General features: G+C 30.0%; 1 protein-coding gene across 3 annotated transcripts; it reads left to right on the top strand.

Moving 5' to 3' along the window:
- The first annotated feature begins 464 nt into the window (after nucleotides 1–464).
- Nucleotides 465–19,855, top strand: LOC111704928 (uncharacterized). Of its 3 annotated transcripts, none has more exons than XM_023477324.1 (31): nucleotides 465–771; nucleotides 1,102–1,463; nucleotides 1,635–1,692; nucleotides 5,153–5,232; nucleotides 5,554–5,633; nucleotides 6,805–6,907; nucleotides 6,963–7,054; nucleotides 7,504–7,589; nucleotides 7,662–7,756; nucleotides 7,916–7,992; nucleotides 8,057–8,178; nucleotides 9,115–9,223; nucleotides 10,369–10,428; nucleotides 11,961–12,031; nucleotides 12,108–12,159; nucleotides 12,259–12,310; nucleotides 12,680–12,755; nucleotides 12,928–12,997; nucleotides 14,108–14,141; nucleotides 14,747–14,831; nucleotides 15,194–15,283; nucleotides 15,671–15,753; nucleotides 16,222–16,286; nucleotides 16,527–16,588; nucleotides 16,842–16,884; nucleotides 17,350–17,440; nucleotides 17,940–17,973; nucleotides 18,322–18,424; nucleotides 18,650–18,734; nucleotides 19,462–19,542; nucleotides 19,647–19,855. In XM_023477324.1, exons 2-31 carry the CDS (start codon nucleotides 1,420–1,422, stop codon nucleotides 19,774–19,776), a joined length of 2,313 nt encoding a protein of 770 aa, XP_023333092.1. In that variant the 5' UTR covers nucleotides 465–771; nucleotides 1,102–1,419; the 3' UTR covers nucleotides 19,777–19,855. The 3 variants fall into 3 exon arrangements, with proteins under 3 accessions (XP_023333092.1, XP_023333093.1, XP_023333091.1); XM_023477325.1 differs by lacking the exon at nucleotides 465–771 and having other exon boundaries at nucleotides 888–1,218; nucleotides 1,417–1,463; XM_023477323.1 differs by lacking the exon at nucleotides 465–771 and having other exon boundaries at nucleotides 888–1,463.
- The last annotated feature ends 1,045 nt before the right edge of the window (nucleotides 19,856–20,900 follow it).

Here is a 20,900-nt window from a genome sequence, read left to right as displayed (position 1 = left end):
CTGTTTACATCTAAATAACCACAGTCAAGATATTTATGTAGATATTTTAATAAAAATAAGGATCTCAGAAATACGTTTATCTATATAATATATATATATATATATATAAACAATTAGCTCATTTATATGTTCGCTTTAGCTGAAGCAAATCGGCTGAATTTTTTTAGGAAACACATGGTTACCCCGAGGTGGGCTAAACAAATTATAGACTTCCATATGTAACCTCGAGCACTGCTAAAATAATGATTTAAGACTAAGTGCGGGTAAAAGCGGCGGGAGTAACTTTGAGTAACCTGGGAATAATAAAAATCTTTTTTAAAATAGATACAAAAATGTTTACTTTTCAGTCGAAAAATGGGGTCACAGACCTAGGCAACTTAATTATCGTCATCTAATTAAAGTTTAAATTTGTCAAATTTAAAAAAAAACATTTTTATATAATTTGTAAACCTTACATGGTTTTTTTTGGAAAATGCAAGAAATTCTGTGTTTGTTTGATCTATATACATGAATTGTACATTAAAGATAGTTTTAACACTGAGGTTCTTTTTCTTTTGAAAAATTTTGTTTAATTTAAATTTTTGATCACATTTTTTTAAACACTAGCTTTACAATTTTGCATGTGTGCTGTCTGAATAGGATGTGTTAGGCTCTAATTGAAAAAGTGTGATATACAATTATTGCATTTTGTATTTTCAGATTAGTTATAAAATATTCATGCTTTGTAAAACATAGAAAAGCGTAGTTCTCGTTTGTTTACTATATTTTACGGTACATTTTTGTTCTGTAGGATTTATTTGTATAATGCAGAAGGGTTTATAAAAATTGTCTTGATTTTCTAAATTATTCATTTATTAAAATAAATGATCTTAGATTGATATCTGAAATCTCAAATATTTCAAATTTTGTTGTACACACACTCATGATTTACCTTTTTGGACAATAGTAATGTTGTTGTTCATTGTTTTCTTATATATACGTGTTAAATATTATTCTTAAGTCGCAATTTTTTGTACATTGTAAAACTAGACATTTCGCAGCTCAGTTTTTAAAAATATATTTCTAGAGAAAATTCGAATTAAAGTTTTTTCTTGTCGATAGGATTAAATTTTGACTGTCTCTGAACCTTCTCTGGGCCCTGGGGTTGTGTGGAATACCACAAAAAATTGCATCCGATTGGTTCAGTCCTTTTCACGTTAATTGGATACAAAGAAGCAGGGAAAAATAGCTTCATGTATATAACATATACATATCAATTTTTCAGCCTGGTTAAAAGAATACTGAAGAGTGACTAACAAGCCATGAATCAATTTGTATAGAAATAAACTGAAATATATTACAATACTTTAAAGTGTTCCAGGGATTTTAAATATATCATAAATATTCTATTTAATAAATTTGATTCTATTTATTGAGAAAATGCCGGATCACGAATGGCGAGATACAATTAAAACTACCTACAAGTAAGTTATATTTTTGCATTAACCTTATATGTTTTTTTTAGAAAAAACATAAGTCTTCGTTTTCTATTAGCTCCATAATTATTATTATTATTATTTTTATTATTATAATTATTATTANATTATTTTTATTATTATTATTATTATTGTTACTATTATTATTGTTGTTTTAAGTGAATGGAGACACAATGACAAGCACAGAAGTATAAAAGAATATTTTAATGAAGTGCAGGTACATGAATAATATTTTACTAAAAGGCAGGTACTTAAATAATATTTTACTGAAGTGCAGGTAAATAAATGATATTTTACTGAAGTGCAGACACATAAATAATATTTTACTGAAAGGCAGGTACATAAATAATATTTTACTGAAGTGCAGGTACATAAATGATATTTTACTGAAGTGCAGGTACATAAATATTATTTTACTGAAGTGCAGGTACATAAATAATATTTTACTGTAGTGCAAGTTCATAAATAATATTTTACTGTAGTGCAGGTACTAGAGATGTCAACGTTTTGATTTTTCTAGATTTTAGCTTTCGTTACGATAGTGTTCATCAAAAGTATTAACGTTTGAAACGTTACGTTGCACATTATGAAATTTTATGGCACAGATTAACGTTACGTTATGAATTTTCTGCACTTTAATACCTCATACAACGTTAAGCTTTAGAAAATGTTAGTGACAAAACAGTCAGTTCCGTTACGCTTTTGCATTTCCCGTTTTAAAAAACTTTCCCAACGTTGCGTTAAAGCTTCTGTAATATAACCAAAATTTTTTAACGTTCCACTTTCATGCAATGTAAATATTTTCAGAGATCTTACGTTACACTTTCACTTGGTTTAAGATCTAAAAGATGACAAACGTTTTGCTTTAATAAAACGTCATTGGGGCATAGTTCTGTACGTTGCAATGCATTTCAGTGCAAAGAATATTTTTTGTTAACGTTACGTTTTATCTTAACTTTTCCAATATTAACTCTTTTAATTACGTTTAGAAATTTTACTAAAATGCACCTTTTCTAACGTTACGATTTATCGTAACGTTATTGTGAAAATTATTTGTTACACTTTTTTACAACTGACTATCAAAACTGTTTATTCGTTTCGTTTATAAAAAAGCTTTGAAAAATTGTTCTATACGTTGCGTTGTATTAAAATGTTCAAGCCTTAATGTTTCTTACGTTACACTTTATTAAAATAATATTGTTTCTAAGTGAAAGCATTGCAATATTTTTTTCCGTGATAATTTCATTTTTTTACTCACCCTGTATGTTGCTGTTGTATTGTTAACATTTTTAGAGAATGTGTAGAAGAATATGCATTATGCAATATAAAGATGTTATAATATTATTATTTTTAACGATTTTTAAAATTTGTGAATGAAAGTTTTTAGCATTAGACTTTCAACTTAAAGTGTGCCTTAAAGGGACTAGAGACGTATTTTCAAGTGACCTTTCATTTATGGAGTGGCATGTCCAGTAGGGGTGATCGATATTGGAATAGAGCCAACCGCCCACCGTAAGTCGCTGCGTTTTCACTTAAAAAAATATTGCAATCAAAAAAAATTTTCAAAAACGTCCATAGGGTTGCGATTTGACGATTTAATATTGGAGAATTCACATTAAGGCCACAAAAAAAATGTATTTTTATTTTCATGTTATACATTATTTTCTTGGAAATTCAATGCTAAATTCAAATCTGAAAAGCGTTTTTGAAAAATTGAAAATTGAGTGAGTCAGAGCTAAAAAACTCATCAAAAACATTAAAAAGTTAAAAACGGAATTTAGTACCGCTATTTTGGCCATAACTTCTTTAGATTTTAATATATTTAAAAATGGTTTTCGAATCTGAATTCAGCATGAAATTTCCAAAAATTGATGAATCATATTTATTTTTTGAAATATTTTTTTTTACGCCTTACGGCGATTTCTCCAATAATAAACTGTCAATTCGCAACCCTATGGACAATTTTGAAATTTTTTTTATTACAAAATTTTTATTAATTTAAAACGCAGCGACCTCAGGTGGGCGGCTGGATGAGTTCTAAAAAAAGTCACAGATCAATCATCCTTAATGTCCAGCATACATTTACAAGATAGGAAAACACTCCTAATTTTCAAATCATCAATCAGATAAAGGTATACACGTTATTATTGGAATCGAGCATGGCCCTCTTTAAATGGAGGATCACTTGAAATTATCATCGTGTATTTGACGAGCTTAAAAAATAGACATTTTTGGGAAACTTCATAAAATGAGTTAAAATTCGGCAAGGCAAACCACTTTTGCATGTAGAACAGTATGTTCTAAATTATTTTAAGATTAGTTTAGGGTTAATTTTTTCTTTTTTTACTCAATGCAGACTGACCCTTTTCTTCTATCTAACAGAATTTATAGTTTAAAATATCTAAGGTCTACAACATTGGGTAGCAAAGATAAAGGGATTATAAATATAAGGTGAACAACTCAATTTAGATTTAGACATTCTTATCTAACAGAAGTCATAGCTGGAAATATCAAAAGTCTACAACACCAGCTTGCAAAGATATAGAGATTAGAAAATTATAATTTGTGGCAAATTTTTAGTTCTTTTTGTGTTTTTTTTATGTTACTTATAAAGTGAATAAAAAAGCGGCTTTAGTTTACAAACCACAATGAAAATGTTTTCAGAGTTCATGTTTGGGGCTAAAATATATCAAATATAGTAAGACAAGTGCTAAAGTTTTTTTTAACACAAATCAACGCGAAATAAAATTATTTAAAATTTCTTTCTTTTAAAAAAGATCGATTAAAAATTCAGTTTGTTTCTATTCTAAAGTTTCATAAAAATCTATTGATTAATAAAACATAACACGCATTTTCCATTTGATAAAATATTGTTGCATTTTAGTAAGTATCTACATTTCTAAATTTTTCAACCTAAAACATGAACCATGCCAACTGAAGTTATGATTTTAAGTAGCCAAATAAACATGAAACCCAGCAATTGTGTTTGTTCACAGACCCGTTCCACTTAATAAGTTGATTTTTTGCAATTAGTAAACAATTTGCTTTATAACAGAAAATGCATTTGTAAAATTTCTAATGTCGTCTTCCTTTTCCAGAGTTTTAGTGGGTTTCATCAAACAATGGCAAATCAAAAACCTTTAATGTCCAAGAAACATTTATAAGATTTGAATTTTCACTATTATAGTATGTTACAAAAAAACTCGTTTACACTTTAGAAAGGAACTAAGTTTTTTTTTCAAATTTACTAATCCCTATATCTTTGCAACCCGATGGTTTAAACCTTGTATATTTCAATATTAATGATCTACGACATCGGGTTGCAAAGATATAAACTCATTTTCTTTAAACTTGAAATGAAAAACCATTAGTCTTTGCTGTCATAATCATCAGTCGAATCTCTTACATTTTACGTTACGTTACACTATCGTTGACATCTCCAGCAGGTACATAAATAATATTTTACTGAAGTTTAGGTACATAAATAATATTTTACTGAAGTGCAGGTACATAAATAATATTTTACTGTAGTGCAGGTACATAAATAATATTTTACTGTAGTGCAGGTACATAAATAATTTGTCCTGATATGTTACTGTACAGACTTCGGTTAGCAAATAACAGAATTCATTTGTTTATCTTTGAATTATAAATTTTCTAAAATATGTTTACTTTAGAATAAAGAAGTTGGAAGAGCCTACAAACAAGACAGCAACTCCATCTATCCATCACTACAGGAACTATCAGAACAAATGAGGAAAAGAACGAAATTATCAAAATAAAAGAATTACATAAATGTGACTTAAATGATTTCTGTTTTGTCTGTTTGCTAATTTGAAAAAAAAAATTGTAAAAAATAATCCTATTAATACTATTAATTAATTAATCAATTATTAATACTATTAGCTAAAAGTAAAAGTAGCAGATTGAAGACTCATTTGATCCAAGGGAGAAGAAAAAAATCAACAAAGATAACTCTGTTTTCCTATTTGTTGCCTTTTTTGTTAAAAAATGTGTTTTTATATCATGAAATTAATTTATATTAATTGAAATTCTAAAGATTAATTCTTGTTTCCAGTGAAGGAGAGAAAGACAAGTCGGAAAAAATATTAAAGAAAACAGAAGACAACAAAGTCCAATTTCTTGGAGCTGATATAGGTATTTTGGTAAATAATAGTGAAAACTGCATTCATTTTTTCTTGCTTTACTACGTATATCCTTTTTTAGATACTGTGTCCGAATTTGAGCCGCCGCCTAAATCTGCTAAAAACTGGTTATAATTGAGCGCCGGCCTAAATATTGAAAAATTGAATACAATTTGAAGTGGAACCAGCCATATTTGAATTTAAGCCGCGGCTCAAATTCTTTAAATTCGGCCTCAGAACTATTATTTTCTTTAAATTGATTTGAAGCAACATTATTAACTTTTTCGAATTAATAAAAAGAACAGTCAAAATTATACATATTTGGAAATTATTGATGTATATGCTTCTAAAAATCCGAATTGGCCAACAGAATTATTTACTATTTCTACGTTATTTTACGTTTTTTTTTCATTTTAAGAAACTAGTGAAATATTTTTATATCTAAACAAATATTATGATTAAAGGGAGTGTTCGCGAAAATGAAAAGGGGTATAGGCTTAATGCGATAAAAAAGCGCTTTTGATCGCCACTAACCTTACTTCTATCTGTTGCGTCTATAAGGAGAAAATTGTTAAAGACGTCTCATACCGAATAACATGGCGTCCATACAAATTGAGAAAATTGCAACATACGACTTAGACCGTAAAAAAATCAATTTAATTTCAAACAAAGCATTCAGATATTACAACCTATAGTCATCGATTATCTTTCGCCACACTTATATATAGTTGATTTTTCATAATATGTTTTAATTGTTATGATCTGAGAGTTACTTATAAAAACGTTTATTCCTGTTTCGAAGATTTTTGGTAATGAAGACGACAGTTTCATATTTTCCAGGAATGTTCGAAAACAAGTTGTAAGCTAAATATTATTTTAAAAACAAAATCAAAACTAGTATGAAATATTAAATATATACAAATGTGGCGAAAGATAATCGATGACTATAGGTTGCAATATCTGAATGATTTGTTTGATATTAATTTGATTTTTTTTACGGTCTAAGTCGTATATTCCAACTTCCTCAATTTGTATGGGCGCTACACTCTTCGGTATGAGAAGTCTTTATCAATTTTCTCCTTATAGACGCAACAGATAGAAGTAAGATTAGTAGCGATCAAAAGCGCTTTTTTATCGCATTAAGCCTATACCCCCTTTCATTTTTCGCGAACACTTCCTTTAAGAGGTTAGCGAGGAGGATGAAGAGGCTGAAGAATATGCTCGTGAGACCATCTATGGAGGTTTCAGACACACTATGAAGAAACTCCTGAACATGTCCTATCTTTCGTAAGTTTATCCATTTTTAATGAAAACATTAACAAATAAAATTATTGAAATTTAGAACAAAGACAATTGGCGATGTGATGAAAAAACTACTGAAGAAATTAATAGATTTTATGGAGGTGGGCCTTCAGAGTGGAGTGATAGCCATAGGTACTGAAAAATTCATTTAAAAAAACTGAATTATTTACATTTTTGGATGTTAGATCATTGTGATATAAAGGTCTCACGCTATCAAGCGAATTCGATGAGAATTTTGCTTCAAAGTCGACCCTGTCTTGTAGATTGATGAGACTGTTTATAAGCAGGCTGAATCTATGTGAGATACATTACATCGTCTATATCCCCTCTGATAAACTTCTGACCAACTAATGTTCCAACTGTTTATTTTGTATTATTTGTTGGTTAGTATTAGGCTAAGACAATTTCTGAGCCGAGCGCTGCGGCTAGGACACGCAAAAGGGCTCCAGCTAGGCCCCCTAGCATACAACCACATGTCCAGCTATAGGAGATGTATAAACACGTGCGAGTAGGTCAGAAGTTAAGTATAGCGGATGTTCTTAGGTCTGAAATATAACATCACATTTTTGTTTTGAATTAAGGGTTTACAATTGGTCACATAGTGGCCCAAGTTCATCCCATCCCAGACACAGAGCTACATCCACACCTTGGAATACAGTGTGTTCAGGTACAAAAGGATAATTAGCAATTATAGATAATTAGCTTCATCATTTAAATATTTCATAAAATTTTAATTTAGGATCTAGGATTTGTAAACTATGGCGAGACAGTGAAAAATCAACCAAAATTAACATTTTTCCCCAAAACAGTTGAAGAAATTAAATCTGTAATCAGGTATAAAAAATAGATTTAAAATGTGATAATACTAAATGTTACCCTACAGTGGGGCTCACAAAACTGTGGATTAGGAAGACGATATTTGATCAATCTTGTGAAAAGTCGTCTTCCTATTCCAAACTTTAATGGGTCTCATGTACAAATGTCTGGCTTTAGATATGGTAGAGCTGAAGGCAGAAGAGTGAGATGCGCTGGAATGAAACACAGCTGGAGTCACATGTTCAGTGATGACGGTAAGATCAGATGCCGTCATAAATTCTCTATAAAAGTCAAATCGTCTTCATTCTTTCACTTAAGGCGAGATCTTGGTGTACCTTCTCCCTTTGTCAGTAACAGACACAATATCCTTCTCGAGAAATGGGATTCATTCCATGGAGAAAATACTGAAAGAGTGGAACTCAGAACTCAGTGGGATTGAGGTGACTCTATTAATTCTAGTTCTTTAATAAAAAGTGCAAAGCACTTTCGTGGCCTATATAGTGAGAACCAGACAACTCAATAATGAGAACCAGACAACTCAATAATGGGAACCAGACAACTCAATAATGGGAACCAGACAACTCAATAATGGGAACCAGACAACTCAATAATGGGATTATGACTTTTGGACTCAAGTTTAAACTTGAAATAGTCCAATTCATATGAGACACGTACAAAACTTGTGTTGTATTGTAAACGGACCCATTTAACTTAATAAGTGATGTATTAACATTTTTTGCTTTGTGAATTCTAACAACATCAAATATACTAAAGGATTGATATAAAGTCGTCTTTCTATTCCAAAGTTTTCTGGTTCTCACTGTACAGTATATATAGCTTTTAAGAAAATAGTTTATTGTTGATCGTTTATCACTGTAAATGGAGGATATAATGCACAAACCCAATTATGTTCATATCATATTTGAATTTTTTAATTCTAGAAAAATATCAAAGCACTTTCTCTTTCCAAAAAGATTATGCTTTTATTTTAAATTCTTCAATAAAAACCAATCTTTGATTTAGACCTGAATGAACCATATGATCACTATATAATATGTCAAGTTATTTAACAATTATGATATTTTCAAACCATTTAAATAATTTAACATTAAAAGTAATTCAAATATGAATATGTAAATTAATAACTTTTCATTTTTTTAAAATAACGAAATTGAGTCTTTGCCACCAACTCAAATTTTCTAATTCCTAAATCTTTGCGACCTGTTGGTGTAAATCTCTGATATTTCAAGCTTAGATTATTTGATCTAACAGAATTCATAGTTTTAAATATCTAAGGTCTACGACATTGAGTTACAAAGATATACAGGGAGTAGAAAATCAGAGTTTGTGGCAAATACTCAACTCCTTTGTATCAGTTAGTTGAAGAGCTTGAGGATGATCATGCTGCTGTACGGGTTGGAGCTGCTACAACCAACCTAGAGATGCTCAATTGGTCAAATCAGTCTGGTTGGACTCTTCCTGTAGGAATGTTCACAAATAAATTAATCAAATATTTCTTGAAGAAACATTTGAAGGGACTAGTGACGTAATTACGATTAACCCTCAATTTACAGTCAATCCTTTGCAGATATTATGTAGATATCCTTAATTTTCGATATAAAAATTTCAATCAGGCTGTCTACTGTCTAAGTTAAAGTAAAACCAGAGAAATTGAAATACATTTTCTTTTTTCTTTTCATTGTTACTCAGATTAACGTTTAAAGGGTATCAAAATTAAGTATATGAATTGCACTCTTTAAGCGACCACGTTTAAAACTTTTTATCTTTGATAGTCAAGGAATTGATAAGTTTGTGTTTTAACATATTTGTATAATTCTCCAGCTTTGAAATAATGTTTATTATCTTTTTTTCCAAAAACAATAACAGAGCCATTATAAATTGAGACAATCTTGGAGTTTAAACGTTTTGAAAGGTTGCAAACCAGAATAGGGAAAGCCAAGGGGACAGTATTGGATGAATTGTAAATATAATGAATGCTATTATTTTGAGTAGTTTAAATTGATAGTAAATAGAATTAAAGCGTTGTCAATCGATTCTCATGTTTATGTGGACACACTGTGTGACTTTAGTTTCTAAAAATAGAAAGATTTGAGTCCTTAAAAAAATTATTTTGAAAATCAGGAGAAAATTAAATTTTAATCAATAGTTTTAAAATCTGAATTATTAACCAATGTTGACATTTTCTTAAAATTTTAAAAGCCGAACTTCAGATTTCCACTTGAAATCTAGGCTTTTGAAGAGTAATGAATTCTAGGCTTTTTTTCAAATTACTCTCAATTGTAGTGTGGCATCTGATTCATAACGGTACCCTGTAAACCTTTGCGTCATCAAGAATATATAAGATTGCCTTTCCTTAATAATTTTCAATTTTGAATTTTCTATACCAAAAGAGAATTAAGGATTTATTCTGTATAAACAAATTGTCAGAATTCAATACTTTTCAAAATATAAAAACGTCACTTGAAATTACTACAACCGTTCCTTTTTTTAAGTACGTTGATCTCTTTGCATAAAGGTTCACTTAAACATGCGTTCTTAGTCCCTCGATATTGAAAAATTTAATCTTAATTTACGTTTGTGAATAACAATATTTGTGTGGAACTATGTAGATATTATTGCTGTGATGATTACCTACGGAGGAAGCAATGCTATGATCTGCCATGGAGCAGGTCAAATAAAATTAATTATATCCATGGAGCAGGTTTAAAATTATTTATATCCATGGAGCAGGTTTAAAATTATTTATATCCATGGAGCAGGTTTAAAATTATTTATATCCATGGAGCAGGTTAAATAAAATTATTTATATCCATGGAGCAGGTCAAATAAAATTATTTATATCCATGGAACAGGTCAAATAGAATTATTTATATCCATGGAGGAGGTCAAATAAAATTATTTATATCCATGGAGCAGGTCAAATAAAATTATTTATATCTATGGAGCAGGCCAAATAAAATTAATTATATCCATGGAGCAGTTCAAATAAAATTATTTATATCCATGGAGCAGGTCAAATAAAATTATTTATATCCATGGAGCAGGTCAAATAAAATTATTTATATCCATGGAACAGGTCAAATAGAATTATTTATATCCATGGAGGAGGTCAAATAGAATTATTTATATCCCTGGAGGAGGTCAAATAAAATTAATCATATCCATGGAGCAGGTCAAATAAAATTATTTATTTCTATGGAGCAGGCCAAATAAAATTATTTATATCCATGAAGCAGTTCAAATAAAATTATTTATATCCATGGAGCTGGCCAAATAAAATTATTTATATCCATGGAGCAGTTCAAATAAAATTATTTATATCCATAGAGCAGTTCAAATAAAATCATTTATATCCATGGAGCAGGCCAAATAAAATTATTGATATCCATGGAGCAGTTCAAATAAAATTATCTATATCCATGGAGCAGTTCAAATAAAATTATTTATATCCATGGAGCAGGCCAAATAAAATTATTGATATCCATGGAGCAGGTCAAATAAAATTATTTATGTTCATGGAACAGTTCAAATAAAATTATTTATATCCATGGAGCAGGTCAAATAAAATTATTTATATCCATAAAGCAACATTTTATCTGGGGAATTATATTTTATCAAAGAATTTCCTGATTTTTTTTGTCATCGCTAAGACAGGTTTAATACACAGGGTTACCCACCAGGTCACAAAGGATGAGGCTTCAGATTCAAAAATACGGAAATTATTAAGTTATTTGTACATCTTTTTTAGTATTTAGAAGAAAAGATAATATCTTATATTTTAAAGAGTTTAATATTGTCAATATCCTTTATCTGTAATCCTACCCATGGAAAATTAGAATATACATCATATCAATTTAAAATTACCTTTTCATTCTAAGCTCACACTTATTTTGCCTTGACAATAAAAAGCTCATTTTTGTTTAATAAACTCAAAATCCTTGAAATAATATCAATTGATAGAAAATCTACTTTCGTAGTCGACCCTAGAAATAATTTTCATCATCGGCCTTTAGACTGGTGAATACTATATATATACATCCTAGCTCTAATTAAAATTAAGAAACTTGTAAGTTTAGGATCATAGAATTAGGCAGAGAAACTTCTTCTCAAACAGTTGTTAAAACCTACAGTTTAAAAGTACCTAAAATGATCATCCTGGGCTATAGTTCGTTGAAATAATATCCATTCATTTTTATTTCAGGTCTTCATTCTAAAACCCTTTCTGATCTTGTTCTGAAAATAGAGTTTATTGACGCCAACGGGGACTACAGGGTAGATATCTATTATTTTATCTTTAAAAGAAAAAAAAATTCCAAAAAAGTAATTTTAAAAAAATTTAAATATTTAGAGCGAGGATGATGCTGAAAAACTTAAAGCTTTGGGCGGATGCTTCGGATTAGGAAATCAATCAAATAAAAGAAAAAGACAAATTTTCTAATTTTTTTGCAGTTTGTAATTTACGAAACTATTGATTTTTTCCCTCATTTTTTGTTCTTTAGCCGGAATTGTGACCTTTGTGACCCTACGTCTGGACAAGATGACATATGCAAGGTAAACAGAAATCACAAAAAATAAGGTTTTACAAAAAAACTAGCATTTCAATGATCATCAATTTAGCTTTTAAATGTTGCTTTAATTGGGACCTTTTTATTTTTTTACTTAACAAAAAAACATTTCCAGACTTTTTTGTTTTTATGGTTAAATTTTCAAAATTAAAAAATGAACTTGTGAAGTTTTTAAAATTTCTGCAAATCATATTTTGGTCTGATCAGTTCCACCGTTTCATGTTTATTGGATTCAACTAACCAACAAAAAAAACACATTAAAAATTAGATATAGATCATTTTTTTCTTAAATACTTGAATACAATTTCCTTCAAAACACCCAAAAAATTCAAAAACTGAATAATTCTCTGTTTAGATTCCAGCCCAAAAAATCTTTAATGGTAGATTCAATACCTAAACCTGGGACTGATCCCAGCTCTCAGGAGTTTAAGGTGAGAAGAAGTGTTTTTAGCTTTAAAAAAAGCTAAAAAACCGAGTTTTTGCAGTAAACTCTGATTTTTTAATCCCTATATATCTGAAACCCGATGTAGAAGACCTACTTCAAACAATGAATAATGTTTGATCAAATATTCAAAGTTTGAAAAGATATTTGGATTTGTTTAGCACATGGTGGATTTATGCTCTAAGTATTATGTTGAGTTCTTCTGGTTCCCCAGTCACGGAGAGGATTCAGGTAATCATTTAAAGGGATTGTTCGTAAATTTTAAAACAAGGATAGACAAATAAAAAAATTTTGTATAACATATTTCTAAAAAGTGTTAGAAAACATTCTGTGAAACAGTGTCGCTGCACAGTGGGGTCAACCAAAATGAATTTATTCCATAAACCTTATATTTATGTCAAATAAGACTTGGCCGCTTGAGATTTTTTTTTGTGAGAAGTCTCTAAGTTGTTTAAATGGTATTTTTTAGTTAAGAATTTAGACCGAAACTCTTAAAATAGGATTTTTCAACACGCTGCCATGACTAAATCAAGGGTTTGACGTGCTGCCGACGCCCCTAAATATTTTCTGTATGGCTGTAAAAATCTATTTATATATTTAGATTTTCCAGAAACCGCTGTGCTTTCTTGAACTTTTGCTATAACATAAATGTTTTTTTTTTCAAAATAGCTCTATGTAACAAAGGCCACATCTAAATATTTTGCGGGTTTACAGGATACCTTCAAAAGGATAAATAAACAAATCGAAAAAGTAATTATAAATTAAAATAATTATGGATCAGTGCAAGCTACAATTAGATAGGATGTTTGTAAATGAAAAGATTATCAGAATATATTCATTTTGGCAATTCTCGATATGAAACACAAGACAAATGCATTTTCAGAGGAGTTTTGTGACAAAAAACAATCCCCCCCCCTTGACCCCCTGTATGTTCCGCCCAAGAAAAATCCCATAAAAGAAATCCACGCGTGATTCTTAGAAAAGCCTTGGCCGCAAACTTCTTGTTTTAAGATACAGTGGACTCCACTAAACATGCATGAAAATTGACTTTAAGATCTCCTTGATCTGTGATAAGTGATAATAGCTTTTAAATAACCAATTTTGTATCATACGCGATCATAATGTGGTGTAGCGCCTAATTAGTGAGCTTATTTGCAACATTTTTTTTAATAAAATTTTTTCATCGGACAGCTATTAATTGGATCAAAAACTATTTTTAGGTCATCTTTTTATCGTTATATGTTTAGTAGGCCACTTTAAAGTTAAGATAACCTAAGCGGGATGTTTGCTATAAAGCTTGTAAACTGCTCGTCGCTATTTTCAATGTTAAATGATGTTTAGGATATTGGGAAAACTGCTGGGACAACGATGGAAGGTGACAAATACTAGAAAATTCTTTGTTAAATCTCAAATTTTGGATCAAACTTAAATTATTGGCCGTAGTAAATTTGAATTCGAACAGGACCTGCCCAGTTTGTACCGGCCTGCCAGATAACAGCGTGTACTGACCCGATCCTATGGTAGCCTGGTTCTGTACAGTACGTCGCCCTAACCAGACTAACATACGACAGGGGCCAATTTTCTTGTCATAGTCCCGTCGGGGGGGCTAACTCTGACAACTCACAGGCGCGTTCAGACTTTTTACAGTACCGGCCTAATCCTAGACCTATTTAACCGACCCCACTGGGCACTGGCTTAGTTCACCGTGAAATAAGCACTTGGATGATGTCACAGTAGAATACAATATTTATATAGTTTTTGTGAAAAATCCATTTTGAAACAATCCTCAGCCTTTGAAATAATATTTCTAAGAAAAATGCAAAAGAATAAATTTGAAAAAAAAAATATTTCTTTATAGTCCTAAGGAATAAAATCGAATTAGAGAAAATATTTGTAACTTCTGTCTGAAGTTTATTGTAATATTTATTAATTTAACTATTTAAAAAAACATTTTTACATTTCTATTAAAATGTTTTAAAGAGAGGAGGATGCAATAGATATAAACCTGGGACTTGATGATCATTATCAGATTACAACAACTTATCTATTCGAAGTTATCATGAAGGTAAAGGGTTAATAACTGCATTTTTCTTTTTTGAAATATATTTTGATCTGATCGTTCGACGATCATGTCCGTATGGTATGATAAATCTTGGAAATCAAATTTACCATTACTTACAAAATACCCTCAAAGTCCATGTATTATGCTAAATTATATCTAAGTGACAAATAAGTTCCCTTTTTATGCAATTTTAGCTTTTCCATCATTGATAAAATTTCCGCTAGCCTTTGCACATAATGAAATAACAGTAAAAAATCGTGGATTTTTTAGTTTTTTTGGCGGATTTCAAAATTATTTTTAAATCAAAATGATTTTAAGTAAAATATATTTTTTTCTTAAAACGTTTATTTATTTTTTAATTTAAGGTTCTGCAGCCCTTAACTCTAATGACCAGGGAAGAACATTACGATGAGAAAACATCTTTACAAGAATGTCTCAAGTACATTTTCTCCAAGGTAGCTATCTCTAAACAGCTGATTTAAAACATTTATTCATTTATTCATCGATTAATGTTTAGCACCGTCTTAAAAAGGTTCAAAGATTAGTCGAAGAATTGATCTGGAAAGATTTGAAACCTAACAATTATAATAAAATCATGACAAAGTTAGAGAAATTCAAACGGAAAGGAAGTTTGAACTGAACAATTCCTTCACTCATTTATTTTCTAATCACTGATGGTATAACTGTAAACCTTTGACATTACAAACTTTGGTTTTTAGATTTAGCAAAAATCATAATTCAAAATATCAAAGGTTTACGATTTTAGTTCGTAAAGATGTAAGGATTAGAAAACTAGAGTTTGAACCAAGTGTTCAGTTTCCTTGACTTCAGATTTTCTCCAGGTTGTAAGTTTAACTGGACACCAAGCTCTCCCTGAGCCTGAGGAGCCTGCAACTACATCTTTAGTTGAAGCTCTGCATTTCAGGTAAAGACGACATTTGAATATTACATGATTTGTTGGGCCTAAGCTGGGAACTGTTCTGTTGGATACTCATAATTCATATATTTGATCTCAATATCCGCTGTGGAAACTTTTAATTTGAGGACCAATGCTTAATCTTTTCATTTCAATTTCAATTTGTTAAGTTGATTGATACCGAAGAAAAATATAATAAAAATATTATATGGGAGTCATATTATAGTAAAATTGATTTCAAAGTAAAATATATTTGAGCAAAAGATTTTTTAACGAAATAAGCTGAAAAAAGCCTTTAATATCATAATACAGCATATGTAAGACGACATTTAAAAATATTTATCAACTGTCATGTTTCGTGGGACACCCTGTATATATGTCTACCTGACACTTAAAAACGTGTTGCTTTTTCTGTGATCAGCTAAAAAAAATTGTCTGTAAAAGATTTTTTATTGTAAATTATGCAAAATATTTTAGACGAGGTTTCCACTACATAGCTGTCAGAGAAATGGAAATGGAGATTCCAATTCCAAGTTTAGAAGGTTAATAAATTAAAAAATAAAATCAACATTAATAAATAGAATACAGTTTAAACCATAGCTTTGGAGGCATCGAAAGAATTTATAAAATTTAGGTTTAATACCAACATAATATTTCTGTCTATAACTATGACCTAGAAATTGTCAGAATTGGACACCCTGTATATTATCAGATGGTAGTCCAGACTACAGCATTCCTTTAATTCAGATGGTAGTCCAGACTATAGTATTCCTTTAATTCAGATGGTAGTCCAGACTACAGTATTGTATCAAAAGCCTGGTGGGACGGAGTCCATCTAATTCAGGTGAAATAAAAAGTTTTACATAAACAATGACAATTGAATTTAGATAACTCAATGATTGAAAATTGAAAAATCGTCGTTCATATCTTTCTCTAACTTTTAGAAAGAAACCAAACGTCGTTAATGAAAAATGAAAAACAAACGATTGAGAATTGTTTAAAACTAAATAATCCCCGTCAAGTGCGCAGGAAAAATAACTAAAAGATTGTTATTGTTCAAATGCTATTAACTAAATTATTTATTTTTCATATTTTAGGAATATGAGAAACGGGGTATTTTTGCTGTGGATATGGCATTAGGTAATACTCAAACTACAATTTACAGTCTGTCCTAAAATATATTGCAACTAAAATGCGTTTTTTGCATCGTCTTCATTGTAATTAGATTTCGTTTGTGAATTCTGAACACTTCTTGCAAACTCTAATCTTCTAAACGTTAATCTTTGCAACATGATGTCGTAAACCTTTAATTTTTCGATCAATGAATTCTATAAAATCAAATAGCCAATGTTTAAGATATAAAGGCTCTTAAACATCAGGTTGCAATGATATACCGTTCAATATTGATTCATTGTTTATTTTTGAGGCAAAGAAACCAGTGTTTTTTAGCTATCAAAGATGAATGACAATTTTAATGCCATTACATAACTCAATTTCCGCGTTTTTGTGCAATCTGCTTGTAATTTAAATGTAATTTTGATTTGAGCTTAAGTTCAAAATTTGTTTGATTAGAAAGTTAAAAATGCTTTACTTCTATTCTCCTAGAGCTTCGTATAATGGGGGGAAGTGATATTCTCATGGCCTCTCAATTTGGAAACAAGCACGGTACTCTAGCTATAGAACCAGTCTCAACTAGGTCAGCCATTTAAAAAAATGTATTAATAACAACATTGTTAACAAACTAATATTAACATAGGATCCATGTTCAAATCTTGACTTTTTAAAATAAAAAGATTTGGAAATCGAAAAAAAATGAAGGCTAGTATTTTGTTTATTTCATAAAATGTCCTCTAGAGAAAAATACAGCTTTATTTAAAAAGCATTGACACATTATACATGGTTACAGTGACACACAAAGATTAAGTCTTTGTCACTTTGATGATATCCTGAATAGTCAATACCTTCTTTAAAATATAACTTATGGTTTAATTTAGGGTTTTGTCTCATATGTCTCATATATTAAAGATAAATTCAATGATTTACCAAAGAAAAAAGCACGTTCACAGCTACATAGTTGTAAGAAAAAAACGAGAATTTAAAATAATTGTAGTTTTGATATTTTGTCTATGATTTCCTTTTTGCTAAAAATTGCTAAAAGAATACTTTAAAATTTTAATACTTGAATTATTTTCTAGAATTGTAGACAAGGAAATATGGGAGGACTTTAAGGTAAAAAAAATAAAAATAAATAATGCATCCAATTTATGGGATAGAAAGATATTTAAAAAGTACAAACAAACTTACTATTGCTATTTGAACTTTAGCAGGGGCTAACAAATTTACAAGAACTAATGCTATTTTTAAACAGTTAAATTATATTAAACATTTTTTGAATCAGTTAAGCCAGTTTTTTTAAACAAAAATTTTACAATGACCTTTTTAAATTTAAATTTAAAAAGGATAAGACTTTAGTAACGACCTCTGTAGAAATTAGGTTTTGAAGGTTTAATTTGGTTTATTTATACCTTGAATGTGGTCAGATCTTAGAATTAAATGTAAAATAAGTTCAAAATTTAGGAGGACCTGGCTAGGGTATGGATGGGGTACAAGGACTGGGACGGATCTAAAGTCCTCTCCAGAGTCCACTGGGCTAAGGAATCTCCAAGATCTGTACAAATAGGTGAACAAAATATTAAACATACAGAGGAAGACATGAAGGATATATTTTATGCGTCCTAAACATAAACAAAATTTCTTTTTCTATTTTTAAGCTTATTTGAACAAGCTTCTCAAATTCAGAACTTTTTGTTCTTTGTTTTTTGTCTTGGAAATGTTTTAATTATGGAGGATAACTTTTTGAAATTCATGTCATTCGGGCATTTTTATAATAATTGATGCTTTTTAGACGATGAAACCTTCGATACAATAAAATACTGGCAGAGAAGTGACGTTTACGGAACCAATATGGAGAAATTCTTTGATATTCTCAGGTTGGTTTATTTGAACTCACGGGCTCAACTCGATATCCATTAGACAAGACAACATTAAAGATAACGGGCTTAAATCTAGGAATCATTAAGTCTTACATCCGCCAATGACACATAATTTCACTTCTAAAATAAACCAATATATAATAATTTTTCTGTTTGAATTTGTGGATTTTCAAAAATAATTTTTCTAGAGTACATTGTTTGTTGCTACGACAAAATTTAGGCCCGATTGGTTCAGCCGTTTTGACGTTTTTTGTATACGGCTCGCCAGTTAAATAATTTTCCTTCTATTAAACTTTTTATCATATTTTTTTTTTCAAACACACAAATAAAAATGTGTCCAATTATAAATGTACCTCACTCTAGGAAATGACGAAGAAAAAGAAAAAAAATGTTCAGTACATAATTTTTAATTGTTTACGGAATTTTACTTTACCGTGCCAACAAAACATCCCTCGCTACACTCTGTCTGGATGTTTTGTCTCGGGAACCCGCGGGTTAAATGTTTCATTACCCGAAAAGTACTGTATACAATTTTATCGTCTTTTCAGATGAAAACGCGCAAATTATTTCCTGAAAACTTTGCAGAGCGGGTGCTTGTTTTACTTAATTATCCCCCCAAGAGACGTTAAGTAACGTAACGTTCTTCTGGATAGGGAATCATGGGTCGGTAATGTTGGTCAAAACTCAAAATGGCGGTAAAAACAATAATCGTTATTTTGTTCAGTGGTTACAACAGTGTAGAGGATATGTACAGAATGTTCAGCAACAAATACCTGGATGTACTTTTTAAACCTCAGTGGGAAAGGAAGGGCAAATCTCGAATAATTTCATTTAAAAATTTGGTTATTTGTTTCTTGAATGGGCAGATTCTTTTTTTTCGTTTTTGAGTTTGACCCTATGATTTAACAGATTTGGAATTGATGTCCAATCCGAGTACCCAGCCATCAAACCTCCCACCAACGGTGTCCATAAACCAGAGGGAACCAATGGATCTTTTCCTGGAGATGAAGAAAAGTCTACATGTTGCACCATTACTTAGCCTTTATTAAAATTATTAAATGACCATCTTGTTATTGGATGATCGAATTTTCAAAATTTGCCTCTAACAACATTCGATTTTTGAAAATTTTTAAATCCACGAAATACTTTTTATAAAAGCTTTTTTGATTGTTTTTGTTTTACAGTGTATAAAAGGAGAAAATACGCCCTAAAAGCCTAGTTATTTAAAGTTGTCTTGGTGTCTATTTAAGTAAAATGAGATTCCAGCAAAGTTTTAGTAATTCTAAACTTTTATAAAGTTTATTAGAGTTCAATCTTTGGTCCCCTCAGATATATCAAGGACAACGATTCATTAATCTGCATTTAAACAAGCCTTTAGTAAATACAAACAAACAACTTCTATGTGTATATTGTTAATCTTGAACGCTTCATCTCGATATCCAAGGAAGACACTTTAAATTTGAGGCTCAATACAGGATCCCTCAATTAAACTTATCTCTTCAAGGGGGCTTGATCATTGATCATCATTGATCATCATGGAGAGGAATGAAGTTCTTCATCAAATGGGGATCAATGCTTGATCTTGAGATTCACAGCACAAAAGTTCCGATTTCAAGACAGATACTCAACATTTCAAAAAGTACAAAGAACACTAACACATGCATTATGCACTAATGGAAATAAAACTTGAGATCTTATACTTTTACCGTTAATTTAGTTCAGCTTCAGATTAGCGTATCAAAAAGCTTTTTTTTCAAATATTTATATTCTTCTTTGAATACAAGGTGTATAGTTTATTATGTATTACTATTAACAGTTTACAACAAGTTAATATTAATATAGTAAGTGTAAAATCATATGAAAACATTAATATCTACTTTACTAAAACCCATTATTTCTTCAGTCATAATACTTCAAATTATCACGTACGGATAGCTTAGAGTTGAGGGTACCGGCTTGTGAGTCTAGGGTTGTTAATTGAAAAAATTTTCGTTTTTCGTTTCGTTTTTATTATTTCTAAAACGATCGTTTCGTTGTTGAAAATGAACCAGTAACCACTCGTTTTAAACTTTCAAAAAACGAAAAACTATCGTTTTAAAAAAAGAATAACTATCGTTTTAAACGTAAAGCAATCGTTTTTCAAAACGACCGTTTTTAAAAAAC

Source organism: Eurytemora carolleeae, unplaced genomic scaffold (genome assembly GCF_000591075.1).
Source record: "Eurytemora carolleeae unplaced genomic scaffold, Eaff_2.0 scaffold376, whole genome shotgun sequence".
Classification (NCBI taxonomy): domain Eukaryota; kingdom Metazoa; phylum Arthropoda; class Copepoda; order Calanoida; family Temoridae; genus Eurytemora; species Eurytemora carolleeae.
The sequence above is the reverse complement of the archived record's forward strand: the minus strand, read 5'-3'. Positions and strand labels throughout refer to the sequence as shown.

Excerpts from the sequence above, each read along its gene's own strand:
- LOC111704928 (XM_023477324.1), top strand. The coding sequence starts at position 1,420 with ATGCCGGATCACGAATGGCGAGATACAATTAAAACTACCTACAA. Across the intron at positions 12,756-12,927 it reads CCAGCTCTCAGGAGTTTAAG|CACATGGTGGATTTATGCTC; the intron begins GTGAGAAGAAGT and ends GGATTTGTTTAG. Across the intron at positions 17,441-17,939 it reads ATAGAACCAGTCTCAACTAG|AATTGTAGACAAGGAAATAT; the intron begins GTCAGCCATTTA and ends ATTATTTTCTAG.